Source organism: Puma concolor, chromosome B3 (genome assembly GCF_028749965.1).
Source record: "Puma concolor isolate L17-30 chromosome B3, mPumCon1.1.hap2, whole genome shotgun sequence".
Classification (NCBI taxonomy): domain Eukaryota; kingdom Metazoa; phylum Chordata; class Mammalia; order Carnivora; family Felidae; genus Puma; species Puma concolor.
This window is the reverse complement of record NC_141672.1, coordinates 137,587,795-137,608,786: the sequence shown is the minus strand read 5'-3', so window position 1 is coordinate 137,608,786 and position 20,992 is coordinate 137,587,795. Positions and strand designations below refer to the sequence as shown.

The 20,992-nt window shown below is 39.2% G+C and overlaps 1 protein-coding gene across 5 annotated transcripts in view; it reads left to right on the top strand.

Annotated features, from left to right (window-relative positions):
• CHD2 (chromodomain helicase DNA binding protein 2) overlaps positions 1-20,992 on the top strand; it is a 122,989-nt gene that overhangs the window by 11,827 nt on the left and 90,170 nt on the right. For all 5 annotated transcript variants that reach the window (XM_086711475.1, XM_086711474.1, XM_086711476.1 and 2 more), the window contains 3 exons: positions 10,988-11,219; positions 15,190-15,276; positions 17,282-17,343. In XM_086711475.1, the coding sequence (XP_086567601.1) occupies positions 10,988-11,219; positions 15,190-15,276; positions 17,282-17,343 (381 nt within the window). The remainder of the gene's footprint in view (positions 1-10,987; positions 11,220-15,189; positions 15,277-17,281; positions 17,344-20,992) is intronic.

The window sequence follows — 20,992 nt, the reverse complement described above, 5'->3', positions numbered from 1 at the left end:
CTAAATATCATAGCCTAAAGGTTAGTAAGGAAAGATAAGACTTTAAATATTCTGAAAGGAATTCAAACTAGTCCCATCTGTCCTCAGGGTTCTAAATGGTACCCACCTGAGATGATAGGTTTATAGGAACAGCTTTCCCCCTGGTACCTGTTTTCATTACTTGGTGGGTTAGAAAGTCTTCATGTTCTTTCCTGCAGAGAACTTGTCCTATCCTTGTCTAGTCTTCGTGCCTTGCCAGATCTGAATTGGGTAGCTCTTTGTGAAACGATTATCTAGGTTTGTACCTCATCTAGGCTTCTTGCTATAGTTCACTTTTTTTCCTCATGGTTTGTGTGCCTGAGTGCCATTTGTTTGCTTCCTAAGCTGTTTAGGACTACTCAGTGTTATTTGGTTAGTGGAGGAGCAGAAGTAGCGTGATCAAGACAAGGTTTCCTCTGGCACCAGTTGAAAATGTTAGGAACATGCTTATCAAAGGTAGATGTTTTTCCCACACTAGCACTGAGTTTCTTAATTTGGGAGGTACTGCAGGAAGGTCTGCTTCTGAATACTGATCAATTCTGCAATCTTAGAAACATAGCTCTTTTTTGAGAAATTCAGAAAAACTCAGAAAAATTGAAAGACTACAATTAAAGCTTTAAACAAGTTAGATATGGCTAAAATCCTATTTGCCCCTTCTCCTTAGTCACTTTCATGAACGTGGCATCTAAAAACCTTGGTATTTTAAAAATGTACATGGTTCATGTAATGTGCTTTTGTTTTAAAAATTGAAAAGTTTTTGAAATTGTCATGGTGACATTTATAAGTCTAATCCCTACTAGGTCTAACTTGTATTTAATTGCACAGTATGAATCTAAATTTAGATTATTCCCCCCCCCCTTGTTTTTTATGAGCAGAGCCGTGAACGTTTTTGTACTTCCCACCTCCCGCACAAGTTCAATAATTTGCCAGGTTATATACTCACAGATTTAATTGCATGATTCATATGCATATTTTGAGGTTTACTGGAAAATGCCACGTTGCTTTGCAAAGCATCTGCTGATTGCTTTTTCAGTAATGGTGTATGAATACTGTCTCCCCTGTTTTCTCCCCATCACTTAATACTATCATACATTTTAATTTCTACAAAGCAGGTGAATGTGAACTACTCTGTTGTAATAATACATTTTCAAATTACCCCTGATGTTTAATTTCCTTTTTATAAGTTTCTTGGCCATCTCAGTTTTTCTTCTGTAGTTGCATGTCCCTTTCCTTTCCCTAGTTTTCTACTGGATTTTTCTTTGATCTGTGGTTATTTTTATGTTCTCTGTAGAAATCCTTTGTTGTGCATACATTGAAATTTCTCAGTCTGTTACTTGTCTTTTAACCTTGTTTATAATGTACCTTATTCTTCAGAATAGTAGGACTTGAACGAGAGGTGGAGGAGGTCTTAAAGGTCTGAAATGCAGTTCCATTTTTTTAAGGAACTACACCCAGTATTTTTTTATCAATAAGAAACTCATGGTTTAATGATCTTTGCCTTTTTGTACTCTTCAAACACATAGAAGTGATTGAGAAGGAATCATTCTGCATCATCCTTGGGTGGTTTAAGGATCTGTTTAACTGAAGAACGTATGTATGCATGGCGGGGATAGCAATACCAGTTATAGTTGAAGAGTATAGATTCCATAATTCATACTGTGGGGCTGATGGATAACATATGTATACACACTTGGGCTAAGACTTTCTATAAATGAGGATAATTTGTCTTAGAGGGTTTTTAGGGATTTAGAGGGCAATTTTTGCCCATGCCTGATGCGAAAGTGCTCCATAAATATCAGCTATTATATCATTGATAGAATGTAGTCTGGAAATAAGTTTTAAGGAGTTCCAGTGTAGATTGCTTTGTGTTTTTACCAGATATTTCTATCACCAACACAAAAAAACCATCCTCTGCCAAGCAGTTCAGCCATTTTGTTAAGTGTTTAGGAAAGTAAAGACTACCCAAAGCCTGAAATGGCAGCTCTCGGGCAGAGAACCCACAGGCTCTCTAACTGACATGTTGCTGTGCTGCCCTCTTGTGGCCATCTGGGAAACGGTAATAAATTAAAACGAACAGGAGCTATTCCAGTGCTGCTTGCTCTCAAAGTCCACTTGTGAAATATACTTCATACTACATTTCTGCCACCTTCAAAAAGGATTTTGAAGAGCTACCAAATCAACTTCTATCTACGAGTGAGAAGTGTTAAGCTTTTTTTCATAAACATTTATTTCCTATTAGAATCTAAAATCACAGTTTTTTTTTTTTTTTTTTTTTAACGTTTATTTATTTTTGAGACAGAGAGAGACAGAGCATGAAGGGGGGAGGGGCAGAGAGAGAGGGAGACACAGAATCGGAAGCAGGCTCCAGGCCCTGAGCCATCAGCCCAGAGCCTGACGCGGGGCTCGAACTCACGGACCGCGAGATCGTGACCTGGCTGAAGTCGTACGCTTAACCGACTGCGCCACCCAGGCGCCCCTAAAATCACAGTTTTAACGAGAGTCCCTTTCATTATTTTTGCACTGATTTTCCCGTGTCGTGATTGTTCCATGAAAAGTTACAAGACTTGTTTGCAAATTAGGTTTGGAGTAATTTTAAGATACACTTACTTTTCATGAGGATTTTGTATATGTGGTAGATTCTTGAGTACTCCTTTTTTTTATTTTAGAGCACGAGTGGGAAAGGGGCAGAGGGGGAAAGGTAGAGAATCTTAAGCAGGCTTCATGCTCAGCCTGGAGACTGATGTGGGTTTGGACCCTGTGACCCTGGGATCATGACCTGAGCCGAGGTCAACAGTCAGATGCTCAATTGAGCCACCCAGGCACCCCCAGAGTATTCCATTTTTAATTGCTTTATTCCTATTAATGCCTTTGAAAATCTGGTCATTTTATTACTTTATTTGTTTAGGTGAAAGCCTGATTAAAGGTCTCCTCTCCTATTAACTCAGTTTGACCCCGGTACATCAGCATCATAAGCTACAATTTAGTATTGACAATTATTTTGTATTATAGTTCGACATTAATAGCAAGTCTGTGTAATATTTAATCTTGCCTTTGGAGGGAATAACTAGACTGTCAGTGTTTATAATTTTTGTTTCTTAAATATTCCTTTTTTTAAAAAAATACTCCTTTTCTCTTTCAACATTTAGGAGCTTATCCTCCTAGGAAAGAAGTATGCAAATTAATTGAGTTATACCTTTATTAAGACTCTTTTTCTTGTAAAGGTAATATCATGTTTTTTTTCTTTCCAGTTTTGAGAAACAGTTGGTATACATCACTGTGTAAGTTTAAGGCAAACAGCATGGTGTTTTAATTCACATATACTGTAAAATGATTATCACAGTAGGTTTGGCTAACATCCCATCTTCTTATACTGGTACAGTAAAAAAAAAAAAATTTTTTTTTTCTTGTAGTGAGAACTTGTAGGATTTACTCTCAACAACTTTCAGATAGATTCTACAGCAGTGTTAGCTGTAGTCATCTGGTATATTATATGTCCCTATTACTTACTTATCTCATAACCAGAAATTTGCACCTTTTTGGAAATACCTTCCTCCAGTTCTCCCTCCTCTCAGTGCATCCAGGCAACTATGAATCTAATCTCTTTTTTTCTATGAGATTTTTTTTTTAACGTTTATTTTTGAGAGAGAGTGTGAGTGGGGAAGTGCAGTGAGAGAAGGGGACGGAGGACCCAAAGCAGGCTCTGCGCTGACAGCAGAGAGCCTGAAGTGGGGCTGGTACCCATGAGCCATGAGATCATGACCTGAGCCGAAGTCAGGTGTTTAATCGACTGAGCCACCCAGTCAGGCACCCCCTATGAGTTTTTAAAAAGTTATTTACTTTTTAGTTACTTTAGATTCCACGTGTGAGACTACAGGGTATTTCTTTTTCTTAGATTGTTCCCATGTTTTGGTTATTGTAAATGCTGTCATGAACATGGAGGTGCAGGTATATCTTTTTGAGTTAGTGTTTTGGTTTCCTTTGGATATATTCCCAGAAGTGGGATTACTGGGTCATATGGTAGTTCTATTTTTAATTTTTTTGAGTATCCTCTGGGCTGTTTTCCATAGGGACTGTACCAATTTACAATTTCACCAGCAGTGGACAAGGATTCCCTTTTCTCTGTGTCCTTGTCAACACTTGTTACCTCTTTTTGTTGATGGCCATTCTGAACTGGTGTGAGGTGACATCTCGTTGTGGCTCTTACATGCATTTCCCTACTGAGTAGTGATGTTGAGCACCTTTTCATGTACCTGTTGGGTTGTTGTATATCTTTGGAGAGATGTCTCTTGAGGTCCTTTACTCATTTTTTATTTATTAAATAATTTCTTTTTTTGCTATTGAGTTATAGGAGTTCTTTGTATATTTTGGATATTAACTCCTTAAGAGATATAATATTTGCAAATATTTTTTTCCCATTCTGTAGGTTGTCTTTTCACTTTGTTGATGGTTTCTTTTGCTGTGCAGAAGATAATTTATTTAGTTTTAAATGTTTATTTTGAGAGTGCGTGTGAGCGCATACACAAAGGGGAGGGGCAGAGAGAGAGGGAGAGAGAGAATCTCAGGCATTGCGGGGCTCCATCTCATGACCCTGGGATCATGACCTGAGCCAAAAGCAAGAATTGGATGCTTAATAGACTGTGAATCACCCAGGCGCCCCCCGGTCACTTGTATATTTTTGATTTTGTTGCTTGTGCTTTAGGTGTCATATCCAAAAAATTATTACCAACACTACTGTCAAGGAGCTTTATTTCTGTTTTCTTCTGGGAGTTTCATGGTTTTAGGTCTTAAATTTATGGTTTTAATTTATGTTTTGTATTAATTTTTGTTGAGTGGTGTAGCATATGGGTCCAATTTGATTCTTTTACATATGAATATCCAGTTATCCCAGTACCATTTGTTGAAGAGAGGGTCTGTTCTCCCTTCATTTTTTTTTTTGCTTTTTTTTTTTTTTTTTTTGCTTTCTTGTCAAATATTAGTTGATCGTGTATGCTTGGGTTTATTTCTGGGCTCTCACATTCTGTTCCGTTGGTCTGTTTGTTTAATGCCAGTATCCTACTGTTTTGATGCCTGTAGCTTTATAATTTGAAGTCAGGAAGTATGATGCCTCCAACTTTATTCTTCTTTCTCAAGATTTTTAAAAGAATTTGTATTTATTTTTGGCTCTTTGGGGTCTTTTGTGGTTTCATATAAATTTTAGGATTGCTTTTTCTCTTTCTGTAAAAAATGCATGGGAATCTTGTTAGGGATTGTATTGACTCTATAGATGGTTTTTGATAATACTGACATTTTAACAGTATTCTTCCAAGTTATGAATACCAAATACTTTTCCTTTTTTTTTAAAAGATTTTATTTTTAAGTAATTTCTACATCCAATGTGGGGCTCGAATATATAACCTCAAGATCAAGAGTCACATGCTCCACTGACTAAGCCAGCCAGGTGCCCACCATTTGTGTAGTCTTTTATTCTTTTAATTAATGCCTTGCAGTTTTCAGAATAGAGATCTTTAACCTGCACAGTTAAATGTGTTCCTAAGTATTTTATTGTTGGTGATGCTATTGTAAGTGGGATCGATTTTCTTTTTTCAGAAAATTCATTTTTAGTGTATAAAAATAGGACTTATTTTTGTAGGTTAATTTTGTATCCTGCAACTTTAATGGATTCATTGATTAGACCCAACAACCTTTTGGTTGAGTCTTTAGGATTTTCTCCATGTAAAATCATGCCATCTGCAAATAGAAGCAATTTCACTTCTTTTTCAGTTACCTTATATTTCCTTTTGTTGCCTGATTGCTCTAGGTAGGACTTAAAGTACTGTGTTGAGGAGGAGCAGTGAGAGTGGGCACACTTGACTTGTGCCTGATCTTCTAGGAAAAGCTTTCTGCCTTTTCACCATTGAATATGATGTTAGCCTTTTTTTTTTAAAACACCTTTTTCCCTAAATATTATTTTAAGTCTGCTAAATATGACTTTCAAAAATAATTTAAAAAACACTTAGTCTTCCTTTCAAATCTATAGCTCATTTTGTGTAGGATTGGGGTACTAGTATCTCTTGCCTTGCATTTGATTCTTTTGTCTGGATATATTATGAGCCATTTAAGTGTTAAAAAGATTGATACTTATATAATGAGCAACTATGAACTCACCACTCAGCTTCAGTCATGTAACATCACCAATATTATTCTGTGATCACATCTGTCTCCCTCAGTCCCCAGAGGTAAGTGCAATTGTGAATTTGGTGTTTGTTTCTTTGGAGGTTTGGTTTTCATACTTACTTGATTTTTTTTGTTGTTGTTGAAATTACACAAGTAGTTGATGGTTTCCATTAATATACTTGAAATAACTCATCCAACAGAGTAAACTGCTCTTTAAATTTTTTTTTTTAACGTTTATTTATTTTTGAGACAGAGACAGAGCATGAGTGGGGGAGGGTCAGAGAGAGAGAGGGAGACACAGAATCTGAAACAGGCCCCAGGCTCTGCACTGTCAGCACAGAGCCCGACTCGGGGCTCGAACTCACGTACGGTGAGATCATGACCTGAGCCGAAGTTGGATGCTTAACCGGCTGAGCCACCCAGGCGCCTCCATGAGTAAACCACTCTTAACAACATAGGTGGTGTTTTTTTTTTTTTCCTTAAAAGGTATTGTGTGCACTGTTACATTTCTAGAGGTTGCTTCCCTCCACAAACACAAATCTACAGCTGCAGAAGGCATATACAAGGATAGGTATATTTTATTAGTTACGGTGAACATTTTGGAAATCTAAATATTCTACTCAGAAGTATAGAAATATGGAAGTATATCAAGGATATCTGTGGCTTGTTGGTTAAGAGAACAATTTAAAAATAGTCTAAATGTCTCACTAATTGGGGACAGATTAAATAAAAGTAGAGTTTTCATAGTAACTGGGGCAATTTAAAGGGAGTGATGTAGCGTACATGTACACATACCCCGTTGTGGGTGTTGGTTTGGGACATTTCCATCACATCTGCAGTGATTCTTGCTTTTTAGCACAAAATGCTAACTGGACTATTAGCACTGGACTATTCTAGTTATCTTCAGCAGATGAATGCTGCTATTTGTGACTTCCTGTGTCTTTAAATTGGGAGTTGAATATTTTCTGTCTGGTTGTTGTTGGAATGTTTTGTGTTTCATGGCACTATATGGATCATACTAAGGTCTTGTGACAATTTTAGTCGGTGGTGATTGCCAAAATGAGATTTCAGCCTTAATCCCTTGTCTGGAGATAATATGCATTACAGTAATTAAAAAAACCATTAATTTCAAAAGTGTTTCAAAACGGTTGCATATTCTAGCAAAGTCAGTAAGTCCGCCTTTCCATTCTGTTCTCTAGCATGCATACTAGGCACAGCAAACGTCAAAGAAGACAGTTTAGCTCTCACATCTGTTAGGGAGGTCAACAAGTGACCAAATTACTTGCATAGGATGGGACAAATGGGGAGGCAAAGAGGCGCGGATGTTAACAACTGGGGCTTTGGAGTCTATCCCCTAGGCTGGGATGTGTCATTGCTAAAAGTAACGAGAGCCGGGGTGCCTGGGTGGCTCAGTCGGTTGAATGACCGACTGCGGCTCAGGTCATGATTTCACGGTTTGTGAGTTCGAGCCCCGTGTCGGGCTCTGTGCTGACAGCTCGGAGCCTGGAGCCTGCTTCCGATTCTGGGTCTCCCTCTGTCTCTGCCCCTCCCCCTCTCATGCTCTGTCTCTGTCTCAGAAATAAATAAACATTAAAAAAAAAAATAAAAGTAACGAGAGCCAGTGGTTGACGCGCAGACTGAAATGAGGCTGCCTCTTTGAGTGGCCCATGGGAGTAACTGCTCTGGCACAGTTGCTGTAGCAGAGTATCATGGAAAACTTAAAAGGTGCTGAGTTTAGGAATGGTGAGGGCACAAAGGATGTTTTCCTAGAGAAGGTAATAGCTGAGGCTTTAAGAATTGGAGTGGTGTTTGTCACAAGCAGAGATTGGAGGTGAGCGATCCTAGGACTCATTCTGTACTCAGTGGTTCAGTAAGGCTGGGGCAGTGGAGGTGAGGGGGAGGGGGAGGAATGGTTAAGCATTGAGTCCTGAGAACTTGACAGGTGGAGGCCAGGTTTCATCCGGCATGCTGAGACGTGATGGTACCAGCATCAGGCCCAGGGTGGGTGAGGGGAGGTGGCCAGCGGACTCCTCACCCTCCAGGCCTCTCTAAGCACTCGGGGCTTTGGCTGTGTAAGTGCAACCTCCAGGTATGTTCCTAATTCCTCTTCTAAGTGAAAAGTGATTTCTTTATAAACTCCTTGTAAGGAAATTCTGGAGCTGCCTCTGGACCTTTAAAACTGTGAGCAGATGGTGGAGGCACAAGTAATAACGTTTCCAGCTACTGCCATGGATTGTATGGTTCTGACTCACTAATAATGAGCACTAGCTGGGAAGAACTTTGTGTTAGAAGGGAAATGTGAAATTGTGAAATTCTGAAAAGTCTAATGTTTGGATAAGGCCCCGACATTTATAGAGTGCTGCTGTCATAGGTGCCATTTGTCATAGCTGCCTCATGACCTTACAGAGGATGGCACAGGTTAAAAAGTGGCATAGGCTGAGATAGGCTCGAGGACTGAGACCCGAGCTGTGGATGCTGCAGCCTGCACTTTTTAACTATACTGTCCAGCCTTCCTCTTTGTTTTCTTTGCTTGGTGGACTGCCTTATGCTTGGTCACAGGTGGAGGATAAGTGACTTCAGATGCTTTAGTCAGCTGGATCAGTCCGCCTTTACTGTTCAGAGGGCTAAGGAGTTAGTATAATGAGGCCTTAGAAGTGTGAATCACCTGTTAACAGGGATGCCTAACTAGTTTTGGACATTGTATAACATGGAAAAGGTTTACTTTTTGAGTCTCTTAAGGTTTTGAACCCTTGTGGTCAAATAGAATATGGACATTAGAGCCAGACTTGGGGGTTGGGATCCTTGCCCATCTCAGTTTTCTCATCCCTCACGTGGGGATAAAAATTCCCAGTAGGGTGTTCTGGGAAATAAGCAAAATAATACATATAAAGTACTTAGAGTAAGGCCAGGCACCTATTAGATGATTAGGTAATTAATACATGGTTTTTCCCTTCTTTTCCCCTCCCCAGGCTAGGACACCTCCCCCCCGGCCCCCCAACTGACTGCATCCTCATCTTAACTCAAAGGTGCCTTTGCTGTAATGCACTTACTGTGGATCATGTGGGATTTTGGAGGGTCAGTCCCAGTTCCCAGTGTACTGCCCTGGTCATTGTGTGGACACGTTTGTCAATTGATAGGCCCTAATTTCTAGTTGGGAAGATATAGTGGGTGTAAGTACGAAGCCTCCCTTCTTTAACCTTTTGGGCTTCATGCCACGTGCCCTTTATGTCCTGGTTGCTGAACTCAAGGCCCTTTGGGTTAAGTTACGGTTACTCTCGCTTCTGGGTTGCTGCTAGCCTCCCCTCCTATGCTTTAGCTCTAAGCAGAAGAGTTGAACTGGCCATCTTTTTCTGGAGTCCATCCAGTTGAGGGCTTTTCCTTTATTTATTTATTTTTATTTTTTAAAATATAATTTATTGTCAAATTGGATAACATGCAGTGTTTACAGTGTGCTCTTGGTTTTGGGGGTAGATTTCCATGGTTCATCGCTTGTATACAACACCCAGGGCTCATCCCATCAGGTGCCCTCCTCAATGCCCATCACCCATTTTTCCCTCTTCCCCACCCCCCATCAACCCTCAGTTTTTTCTCTGCATTTAAGAGTCTCTTATGGTTTGCCTCCCTCCCTCTCTGTAACTATTTTTTCCCTTCCCTTCCCCCATGGTCTTCTGTTAAGTTTCTCAAGATCTACATATGAGTGAAAACATATGATACCTGACTTTCTCTACCTGACTTATTTCACTTAGCGTAATACCCTCCAGTTCCATCCACGTTGCTGCAAATGGCCAGATTTCATTCTTTCTCATTGTAGGGCTTTCCCTTTAAAGTGGCTTCACTGCTACCAGTGTGCCCCTGAATTGCTTTTTTACTGTTCGAAAATGGGCAGGGTATGTAGCCTACTCGGCTTCCAGGATTGATACTCAGTCTTCCCACAGCCTCTGGTGTTTGTGTTTTGTAGCTTCTGCTGTCATCTGCCTACTTAGGTCCCTCCCTCCTGAGGGGTGTTTGGAATGAGGAAGGGGTGGCATGTGTGGTAGCCCATAGCAGTCTTTATTGGTTTATGCTTTCACATCAGACTCAGAGTGCTCTTTTTGTTTATTTTTTTTCTGCTATCAGCTCTGGAACTCACTGCTGGAGATTCCCAGGCAGGACCTCTGGTTGGGGTTAGTGGGTGTGTTTTCAATACAACTCCCCAAATTTGCACCTATTGTTGATACCAGTGATTAGATAATTAATTGCATCCAGATTGCATTCTTACTCTTTGGGGAACTTCGCTTTGGTTTTGTTTTGTTCTGTGTTGATTTTTTCTTTGAGCGTGGGGAATATTTGTCTTGAGGACGGAAACACTGATACTGAACAAATAAGACTTAGTGGATCCTGACAGATTGACCTGGTTTCAAATTCTGCTTGTGTCATCTTGGGATACTTGCTTAATTATTTCTGGGTTTTAGTTTTTCCTTACCTGTCATTAAGGTTTCATTTTTCAGTTTTTCCTCATCTGAGTGAAGGAGAAAATAACATGCCCCTTTTGAGTTTAGTAAAAGAGCTAATCTATATAAATTAAGTGGTATATGGCATCATCTAAGCACTCAGGAAATGGTCGCTGCTAGGAATGTTTGGAACGATAATGACATTATTGGCAATATAAGAATGTAAAAGTGAATTTGAAGATTTTGATTTTGTATTACTAGAATTACTCTCTGCTGTCATTTTACCACTTTTTAAAAAAGATTTATGTGGAATTTTTAAAAAACAGATTTATGTGGCAGTTCTTATATCTTGTACTTTTTTTTTTTTTTTTTTTTTTTTAATTAAGCCACTCAGCATCTGAAGAGGCTTCGGGTTCAGACTCAGGCAGCCAGTCGGAGAGTGAGCAGGGCAGCGATCCAGGAAGTGGACATGGCAGTGAGTCAAATAGCAGTTCTGAATCTTCAGAGAGCCAGTCGGAATCTGAAAGTGAGTCGGCGGGTTCCAAATCCCAGCCAGTCCTTCCAGAAGCCAAAGAGAAGCCAGCCTCTAAGAAGGAACGGATAGCTGATGTGAAGAAGGTATCTGCTTTGCTATACAGTGAAAATGTGCTGCTGGCTAGGACCAGCAAGCAGAACTTTATTTCACATGGAAAACTCATTAGTATATTCGGATAATGAAAACTACCACCACCTTTTGTAATAATATACTGTCTGTGGATATAAAGATTGCTTTCTGTTCTACTCTTTGAATATAGTAGACACAGGGCCATAAGGGAAATAATTACACGAACCATCAAATTACAAGGCAAAAAGACAAATTTTTATAGTTTCGGTTTTTAACATTTAAAAAAGGTAATAGTACCGAACACTACAGAGTGAATTACTGACAGATTATGGAATGTAGTTGTGGAGCTTAGTTATGGGTAATAACAGTTCAAGAATAAGGGCAATTTTTCTTCTCTGAAGGATGGAAGGAAAATACTTCTCATAGGAAAAAAAGTTACTTGCATCTAGGCAATATAGATTTTGTTTGCTTAACGGAGGAGTCTTGTAGCAAAGAATGCAAAAAGGCAAAAATTGAAGTGCATAGTGTCTTCTCGATGCACAAACTGGGATGCGTTCCTTTTGGGGAAAAATTAATGACTTGGCCTAATTAGTCACAAGAGCACAGCTTATCTTTTAAAATTCCATTTTGAGACAGTTAGGTGTGAATCACTGAAAATGCAAAGGAATATTCTTTTAGAAACTTAAAAGATGTCCTAATGAAAGTTTTATGCTAAATCAGTTTTTATTACTCTTAAGACAGAAATCTTCGTCTGAGCACTCAGATTTTTGTAGTAGTATGAATAACTTTTTAAATTACCTGCAGGTTCTACAGAATAGCTTTTTTTTTTTTTTTTTTAATTTTTTTTTCAACGTTTTTTATTTATTTTTGGGACAGAGAGAGACAGAGCATGAACGGGGGAGGGGCAGAGAGAGAGGGAGACACAGAATCGGAAACAGGCTCCAGGCTCTGAGCCATCAGCCCAGAGCCTGACGCGGGGCTCGAACTCATGGACCGCGAGATCGTGACCTGGCTGAAGTCGGACGTTTAACCGACTGCGCCACCCAGGCGCCCCTCTACAGAATAGCTTTGATAGATGCTTCAACAGATGAAGCATCTGAAGCCGTTAGGGATAAGAAAATGAAAGCTGTCCTTGCTAATTCAGTCATCACCAGTGACTTAGACACTCAAGTATTGTACCTTGTCTACCTGCTCAGTGTCAGTGAACCTTTGACAAGTGGAAATGCAAAAACACCCTGCATGTAGATTACCACTGAGAGATTTTGCTCTGAGTATCACTAAACTCAGAAACTTACTCTCCAGGCTTGTAGCAGAAGGCTTTGCTTGGCAATCTTCAGAGGATAATGTCTGAGCCTGGTTTCCTCAACATCTAGACTGGGTATTCTTTTCAGAACACCACAACACACTTTTGAAGAAAGTATAATGGATAGAAAACGTCTGAATATAACTTTCTTCTGTGCAGTGAGGAATTCTTTACTTGAAAAGATAAAAGGAAAACCATGGAAACTGTGACTTACATAGTGTTTAAAACTTCACTGAAATCTAGTTGACCGGGATTCTCAGCTGTTAACTATAAGACCGTGTGTATGTGTATATATATATATAATTTTTTTTAACCTTATATAAGTAGATAAAAGGGAATTAAGAAAGGAGAAATTATTACTAAGACTGAATTTCAAAATACAAGTAAAGTTTCAGACAGAAATATTAAAATACATTTTAATTTAAGACTTTTTGAGGGAGAGTGTGTGTGCATGTGCAAGTTGGGTAGTGGGTAGAGGGAGGGGGGGAAGGTCTTGAGCAGGTTCTGTGTTCTGCGCAGAGCCTGATGCTGGGTTGCATTTCAGGATCTTGAGATCATGAGCTGAGTCAAAATAAAGAGTTGGACACTTACCTAAGTCACCCAGGTGCTCCTAAAATACACTTTCAAAGTTAAGGCAATAAATTCCAAAAAGTTAATAAGGTTAACAGGTGGATGGATGTACTAACTAGGTAGAATGATTGGATCGTGACTTTTTTTTTCAGTTTACTTATTTAGTTTTGAGAGAGAGAACAAGCAGGAGAGGGAGAGAGAGAGAGAATCCCAAGCAGGCTCTGTACTCTCAGTGCAGACCCTGATGGCAGGACTCACCTCCAAACCATGAGCTCATGACCTAAGCTGACCAGGCCACCCAGGCGTCCTGATCAGATTGTGACTTTAATGATGCTATTCTAAAATGAGAACTTCTGAGGAAGGTTCTTTGTTTTCTGTATATGGCGCAGTTTTTTTTTTTTTTTAATTGAAGACTTGAATTAGATATCATAGCCTTCAAAAGGACAAAGATGAGCTCAGGATGATTTTAGTGTGTGTGCATTACAGTATATCCTGTAATATAGTCTCAGCAGTTGAGCCTGAATGCCTAATATTTTAAAATGATAAAACTAACTGGTACAGTGACACTTAAATGATTTAGCTACCCCAGTTAATAAAAGCTCCTTAAATACCTGTGTTGAGTAATTTTGTACCTTTAGCAGAAGTCCAGAAAGGGGTAAGAGTTGGGGTTGGTCAGGGTCAGCAGGGCTAGAGTAAACTTTTTTGTCTCCTTCCTTTCTCTGCCAGATTTGTTCAGTATCCTGCTGCCTCTGTCACCCAGATTTCCTGCCAGTTGGTTATTCCTAACTCCTCCAGGTTGGACCTTTTGTCCTCCCGACTCTGAGATTATTCTAAGGCCATTACGGATTTGTCACCTTTATAAACTGGGAACACTGGGTTTCATGATTATGTTGGATTCTTGTTCTAAAGTGCCTTTTCCTGGAACATCTTGCTTGTTTTCTTTGGAGGCTTTGGTTTTATTCAGCCTACTTGGCACTTTGTTTTTTAAGGCACTGTTGATAATATCCTCCCTTGCCTTAGTGACATTCTGTCTTTTTGAATTGTCTTTCATCAGTTTTGTCTTTTTTGGGGTCCACTTTCTACATACTTCACGAGTCTCAGCCAGTGGCTTCTCCTGTGGCCTCACTTTCTAAATATTTTCATGACATTTGTTGTCACCTGTGTTTTGACAACAAGCCCACATTTCTAATCTTGGCTGTCAGGCATCTTTTCTACATGTTTAACTCCTATTAAACATCTTCATCTCAGTGTTCCACAATCCATCCAAATTCATTTTGCCGCTATGTGACTGATTTCATTAGAAAAACACATGGTATGCTTGCTGTGAGTTATCTTTGGGAAAGAGAGTGAGATTGGGGGATTAGACTGTTATCGTTAGAGGTTGGAAGGGTCTTTTACATTTTTTCTATAGATTTGTTGATTTGCATCTTTTAAATAAGATGTTGTTGATATATTGAGAAAAAAAATTTCTCTTCAACTAATCTCTCCTTTCAACTTCATTTATATATTTCTATTACCAGCGAGGATTGTAACTAAAAATCAAGTCCTAAAGGTTAAGGGTAATTACTGCTGGAGAGTACAGGGTCCAGAGACAGGGATCAGTGTACAGATGAGACAGTGGTTCTCATCTGAGAGCATCTAGCTAAGTGTTGGAAATGCCTAATTTGCGTACATCTGGCACGTTACACATTCCGAGGCAGTAGAGGAAATGTACAAATAGATGGTTGGAGCCCTGCTTGGTTTCTGATTTCCCAGATGGGTCAGTGTGTGGACATCGCTGATACTGGAAAGCATTAGGGACTTAAAATCATCAGTAAAGATTTTGTCTTTAGCAGGAGCCTTGCCATATTATTCAATTGTAAGTTTATATTTTCATGACGAGTATGTAGTGTGCCATGTAGTTTAAGAGCCATTCAGTAAAGAAGAGGCATTGTTAAGCTTCAGTGTGTTTCAGAATAATAAAGATGGTACTTTATTGTCTCGTAAACAAAACTGACACAAAACACCCTTTAGACATTTAGTTACTTGAATTTTCTTAAATTGAAATACATGTTCCAGTAATGAAAATAGTAAATCAAAAAGGATTCACTCATGGTCTATTAATTTTACAGATGTGGGAAGAATATCCTGATGTTTATGGGGTTAGGCGGTCAAACCGAAGCAGACAAGAACCATCACGATTTAATATTAAGGAGGAGGTAAGAAAAAGACATGTTTTAAGGGGATACATTTAAACTCCTTATCTTACCTCATCCTTTTTGACTCTGGTATATGCTACCATTGACATGACTGAACTTGTTGCCTTGGAGTTAAGTGACTCTAATGTGAGCTTTCTCACCTTAATATGGCAAGGAAAACCACAGGTGGCTTTTAAAGGAAGAAACTTACCAGGAAGATTGTGTCATAATGAATGTCTTAGTAGAGTATTGTACAGATTGGCTTCAAATTTTTGTTTTTATTTTATTTTTTTAAGGTTTCCAAGTTTCAAGTGAAATTGATTATCATAAGAAGTTTACCTTTTAAAATACCTAGTTTCTAAATCTACATTTTGTAAAATGAGTCATTGCTTGGTAAACAAATGTAATAGTGGAAGTTGTTTCAGATTTATTTCTGAGAAAGGAAGGAAAATTTGCTTAAATACTGCATTTTAACTAATTCAAATTTGCTTTCTGTTTTTAGTGTGCAGTATAAAATAATTCACACACATTTAGTCTGATCTAATTGTGAGAGATTGAGTAGCTTGTTTTTTAAAATTGGTAATTACTGGGTTCTATTGTTTCTATAGAATAGACTTTTCTCACCTTTCTCAGTTCATGTGGTATTTTTGTCAATTCTTACCTCTGTAGTAGGTGTATAGACCACATTCTGAAGAGGTGCTCTTTTGTGCCTCAGTGAGATGTCCCCTTTCTGTATTCTTTTTTTTTTTTTTTTTTTAATTTTTTAACGTTTATTTATTTTTGAGAGAGAGCAACAGAGCATGAACGGGGAAGGGTCAGAGAGAGGGAGACACAGAATCCGAAACAGGGTCCAGGCTCCGAGCTGTCAGCACAGAGCCCGACGCGGGGCTCGAACTCACAGACCGAGAGATCATGACCTGAGCCGAAGTCGGCCGCTCAACCGACTGAGCCACCCAGGCGCCCCCCATTTCTGTATTCTTAAGAGGACTTTGCTTAACCAGCTGAGCCACCCAGGCACTCCCCCTCCCCCCTTTAAAAAAATTTTTTTTTTTAATGCTTATTTTTGAGAGAGAGAGAGAAGGACTTTGCTATTCTTAAGTATGTAGCATTCTTCTGATGAAAGTTAATAGTCAGAGGTTAGTGAGTTGGAGGTGGGTTTTGGTAAGCATATTTTAAAAATCTAATTGACTGTAACATCCACATTGCCTTTATGGTGTTTTATTTTGAATGACCTCTGAGCTGGTTTGCCCGAGTTTTCTTTTTCCACAGTGTCTAGGACAAGGTTGCTGAGCCATGTTTGTTACAACCGGTCACGTAGTTGTGTCCGTTCTTTCCTCTTTTATACGTCCATTAACACATTCTCTATAGGGCACAAGAGAGCAATAGAAATAGTTTCCCTAATTTTGGGGGAAAAGAGACATTTAAATGTTTCTGACTATAAACCTTCCTTGGTCTAGTGCTGTCAGCAGGGCACTGTTGGCTCATGATTGAACATGCTCTGTAATGAGTCTAAAATGGGACAAATCAGCAGTCACCACCTTTAATGACACACTAAATGTTGTGGCATTTCATATGATATTCTAGATCTGCAGTATCACGTTTGGTTGCCACTAACATGTAGCTTTTAAAGTTTTTAATTAAAGTAAAATAAAATGAAAGATTCTGTTCCTTAGCCGCACTAGCCATGTTTCAGAGGCTCAGTAGTCACATGTGGCTGCTGGCCACTAGATTGTTCCCTGCAGATACAGAACATTTCCATCATCACAGAGAATTTTATTGGACTGAGCCCTTGTAGAAGTCAAGCTGAGGGAGGGTTTCCCGGTGTTAGAGGTAACTCTGTCATTACAGACAAATTAATTTTCAAAGGAAAAGAAGAGTGAGCACGATCAAACACAGGTTTCTTTTGTCTGAAAGCTCACATTGGATAATGTTATTATTGAGTAGATTGTGGAAGCAGGGGATCGTGTTGTCCCTATGAACTGTGAATTAAAGTCTGTAATCATTTTTCCCCTCTCACACACTGAAGGCAAGTAGCGGGTCTGAGAGTGGGAGCCCAAAAAGAAGAGGCCAGAGGCAGCTGAAGAAACAGTAAGTCTTTCATGGGACAGTTACTTCCCCCAGGGGTTTTGAACATGTCAGCTTCTCTGGGGCTCCCTTCTCTGTGTGGTCGTCCGTCCCGGGTCCCGGAGTCTGCTGCTTCTCTTGCTGTCTTGGGTTGCAGTCCGTCACGACCCACTGATGCCGCAGCCCTCAAAGCTCAGGGTTGCATGTGTTCCCATGTGCTTGGACTACTTCTTAGGGCAAACCCCAGCTTGTTCCATTTGGTTAGCCTGATTAGCACAATTGTGTTTTTCTTAAAAATGTGCACCAGTTCTATTCTGGTTGAGCAAGGAACAAATTTAGATTTGCTCTTTTTTTCTTGTAATTTGTTCTTTGTGTGGGTGTGGCAACATTATATTTGTTGGACTGACACCCAATTTAGTATTAAATTTCAAAGTGTTATTACTGTATAATTTTAATACTGCAGTCTGCAAACCAGAAAATTTTAATTCTTGGGCTTAACATGACATTCCTTTAGAACGTAGACTATATATTCATTATTTTAAAAATTCACAAATTCTACTTAATTAAGGTGAAAAAAATTTGTTTCTGTTTTGGGTTTTTTTGGAATTAAAAAAATTACTTTTGGAGAGTGTCTGGATCTTTTTGACAGTCTAAATTCTATAGCCCACCTCTTGAGGAGCTTCATTTGAAAATGTAGCTATTGAAAACTTGGCAGACAAATTCAGGGGTTTCTCATGGTAAACGATTGTCCATGGTACCTATTAAAATAGAGCCCCAGTTATATGTATTTTCTGTTCTCAAATAGTAATTTTAGAATTAGTAATTAGTAATTACTAATTAGTAATTACTAATTTAGTAAGTATTTGGCCTAAGGCAAAGGAGCTTGAATTTTTTAAACCCATGTACTCATCTTCAAAATAGAGTAATACTCATTCTTCCAACCTAACAGGGTTATTGGGAACGGTGTTAGGAAAAGTTGAGTATTTAGTATGTCCTCTCCAGAGCACATACACTTTTCATTTGTGTTTGAAATATTTTTTAGAGTTGGAGGAAAAACTGTAGGCAAGCCTGCACTTCTTGGCATCTTAGAAGGCTTTTTTCTACCCCATTCCTTGGCCTGCGTGGGAAATTATTCTGATCTGATGGCCTTTTGGGGGCTTTCGGGAAGTCTGTGCATGTGTTCTTTCCTTTACCATCTGGCTATGTTCTTCTGGTCTCCTGACTGGGATCTAAATGGTGCTGTGCTTGAAAACCTCCAGTTTCTACTTCAATGGCGTCTGGGTGTGCAGAAGCGCACTGGCCCCTGTGCTCACTTTCCTTCTGTCAATCCTAGATGTCTCTAAAGTTGACCGTTTTTAGAGGCCTTCTTTCCCTGAGTAGAACCTCTTCGTTCCTTGCAGGGGGTTGTATCTTCTGTAAGTGCCCTTCCTTTCCCTGGCCTCTTCCCTAGGAACTTAGCCAGAGCTGGGGGAGTTCTCTTCCTGTTTATTTGGGCCCTGGGCTGGCCTCGCTTCCTGCTATCCTCTGGGCAGCAGGTGAGTACTGGGGCTTATAGGGAGCTCTTTTCCTGAGTCCGTTTAATTATAATTAGGAGGAGGAGGTGCAGTAGGTGCCGGCACTCCCGCTGCAAAGCCTCAGCACTAACGGCGGCCTGTGTGATGTGAGCAAGCATAACAGGACCTAGTGTGTGGGCATGTGGATTTCAGAATTGAGAGACTCAAAGGGGGCAGAGATTTTGAAGTATTAGCACAAGGAAAGGTTTTTCTGAAACGCTGCGCGCTGTACCACAGATTTTGAAGTTTTTAAAAAGCTATTTTTTTAAACTTTTTAAAAATTCAAAATTTAAAAATGTAAGAATAAAGCAGTAGTACAAAGACTGCCTGTGTATTTTGCCCAGATTTACCATTGGTTACCACTTTTGCCTCATTTGTTTTTGTTGTTGTGAGTGCTTTCTTTGTAAATATTTATGTATGCATGCATATAATATTTTTTCTGAACCACTTAAGACTAAGATTGACACACATCATGGCCTTTTACCCCTAAATACGGAAGTGTGGATTTCCTAAGAATAAGGATACTCTGTTTCTTAAGCACAGGATAGTTTTTACTACAAATAGATTTAACATTGCTAACATAGTTTTGTCTAATCCATATCCCCATTTTGTTACTTGACCCAGGAATGTCTTTTATAACATTTCCCACCTCCACTGCAGGGTCCCATCTAGGATTAGATCCTGTATTAGTGGTCTTTCACAGCCCTTCTGTGCTCTTATGACGTTGGCATCTTTGAAGAATACAGTCTTACAAGGGAATAACTCCCCAGAGTCATAATGTAAGTTAGCATTTAAAAAATTTAGAAGCTATAGAGCATAATGTTTCTGCACGATATTGAGAACATTTTTCAAGTTGGCAGTGTTGAAAATTTGAGGGATGATGCTTAAGAATTCAGAGTTTTAGATTTTTTTTTTTTTTTTGAGAAAATCTGTCAGTACTGGTCCTCATAACAAGTGGTCTTTGTAATCTTCAGATAGACTGGGAGTTCTCTGTTTTGACTCCATTTACAGTCCTTACCTGGCCTGAGTGGGTACTAGAGATTGTAACTCCTGACCTAGTCATGCTCACCAATAATTTTTCAAATTTTATTTGACCCACTCATGCTGTTTGATTATTCAACCCTTTCCCATGCAGTACTTCTTAATATTGTCCAAATTTGTGAAATGTAGAGGAGCTGTGCTGGCTCATTATGGTACCATCAGTTTTTCAGCCCACTCTAGAATGGTTCCAGAACATCTTCTCCCAACTGGAATGAAAAAAAAATGTGTTAGCCGTAAATCACCTGGAAGTTTTTCTTCTGGGACCATAGTTATTTTTTTCTTTCCAGTTCTTTGAATTGTAACTGTCAGAAACTTGTGACACAGTGGAGAATTTGCCCCAGAGTTTTCTTTTTCATTGAAACTTGCTCCTGAAAGGCATTCTCTCTGGGAAAATGTACTGAAAATCAGTGAAGTTTAAGCAGTTCTTTCCCTCTTTTCATGCTCTGCCTTCTAAAGTGGAGGAGAAAGGAATCCTCTTCTCTGGGCTCTTAGAGATAGTTAGTAGGAAGCCTCAGTGACTCTTGGCCAGAATTTAGGCCCATTTTATTTACAAAGGAATTTTACAGTTATTTAGATTTGATTTCTGTCTTAGGGTTTGTGTTCTGCCAGCCACCTTTTTCCAATAAAGGAAGAAAACCATACTTCGTTAGCTTGCATTCTGACTTTTTCATATCTGTTTACATTGCCGTGGGGCCTCAGTGGCCAGACCTTGGTATTTTTATCCCTAGTCCCCAAAATTTTGGTAAAATTTCCATTGATTCTCTCCTACGGAATCCTGCCGATGCCCTCTTAGAGCTGGATCTGGCAATTCACATCTCCTATAACATATGAAAAAATTTTTAATCACAACCTTATGTTTTAGACAACTCCTCTTTGTAGCCTGACTTATACATATGGCTTAGTCAGGGAGTCATGCTCATAAAGTTTGCATTATATAGAAGAAGCCAGTGATCTAGGAGAGCCCTCTACATCTACAGAGTTGGGAAGTAATCGTTTTATAATGATCACTCTTTTCACCTTCCCTTTATACAAAGTGACTTAGTATTGCTTATCTAACTTTTCCCTCTGTTCTTGAAAGT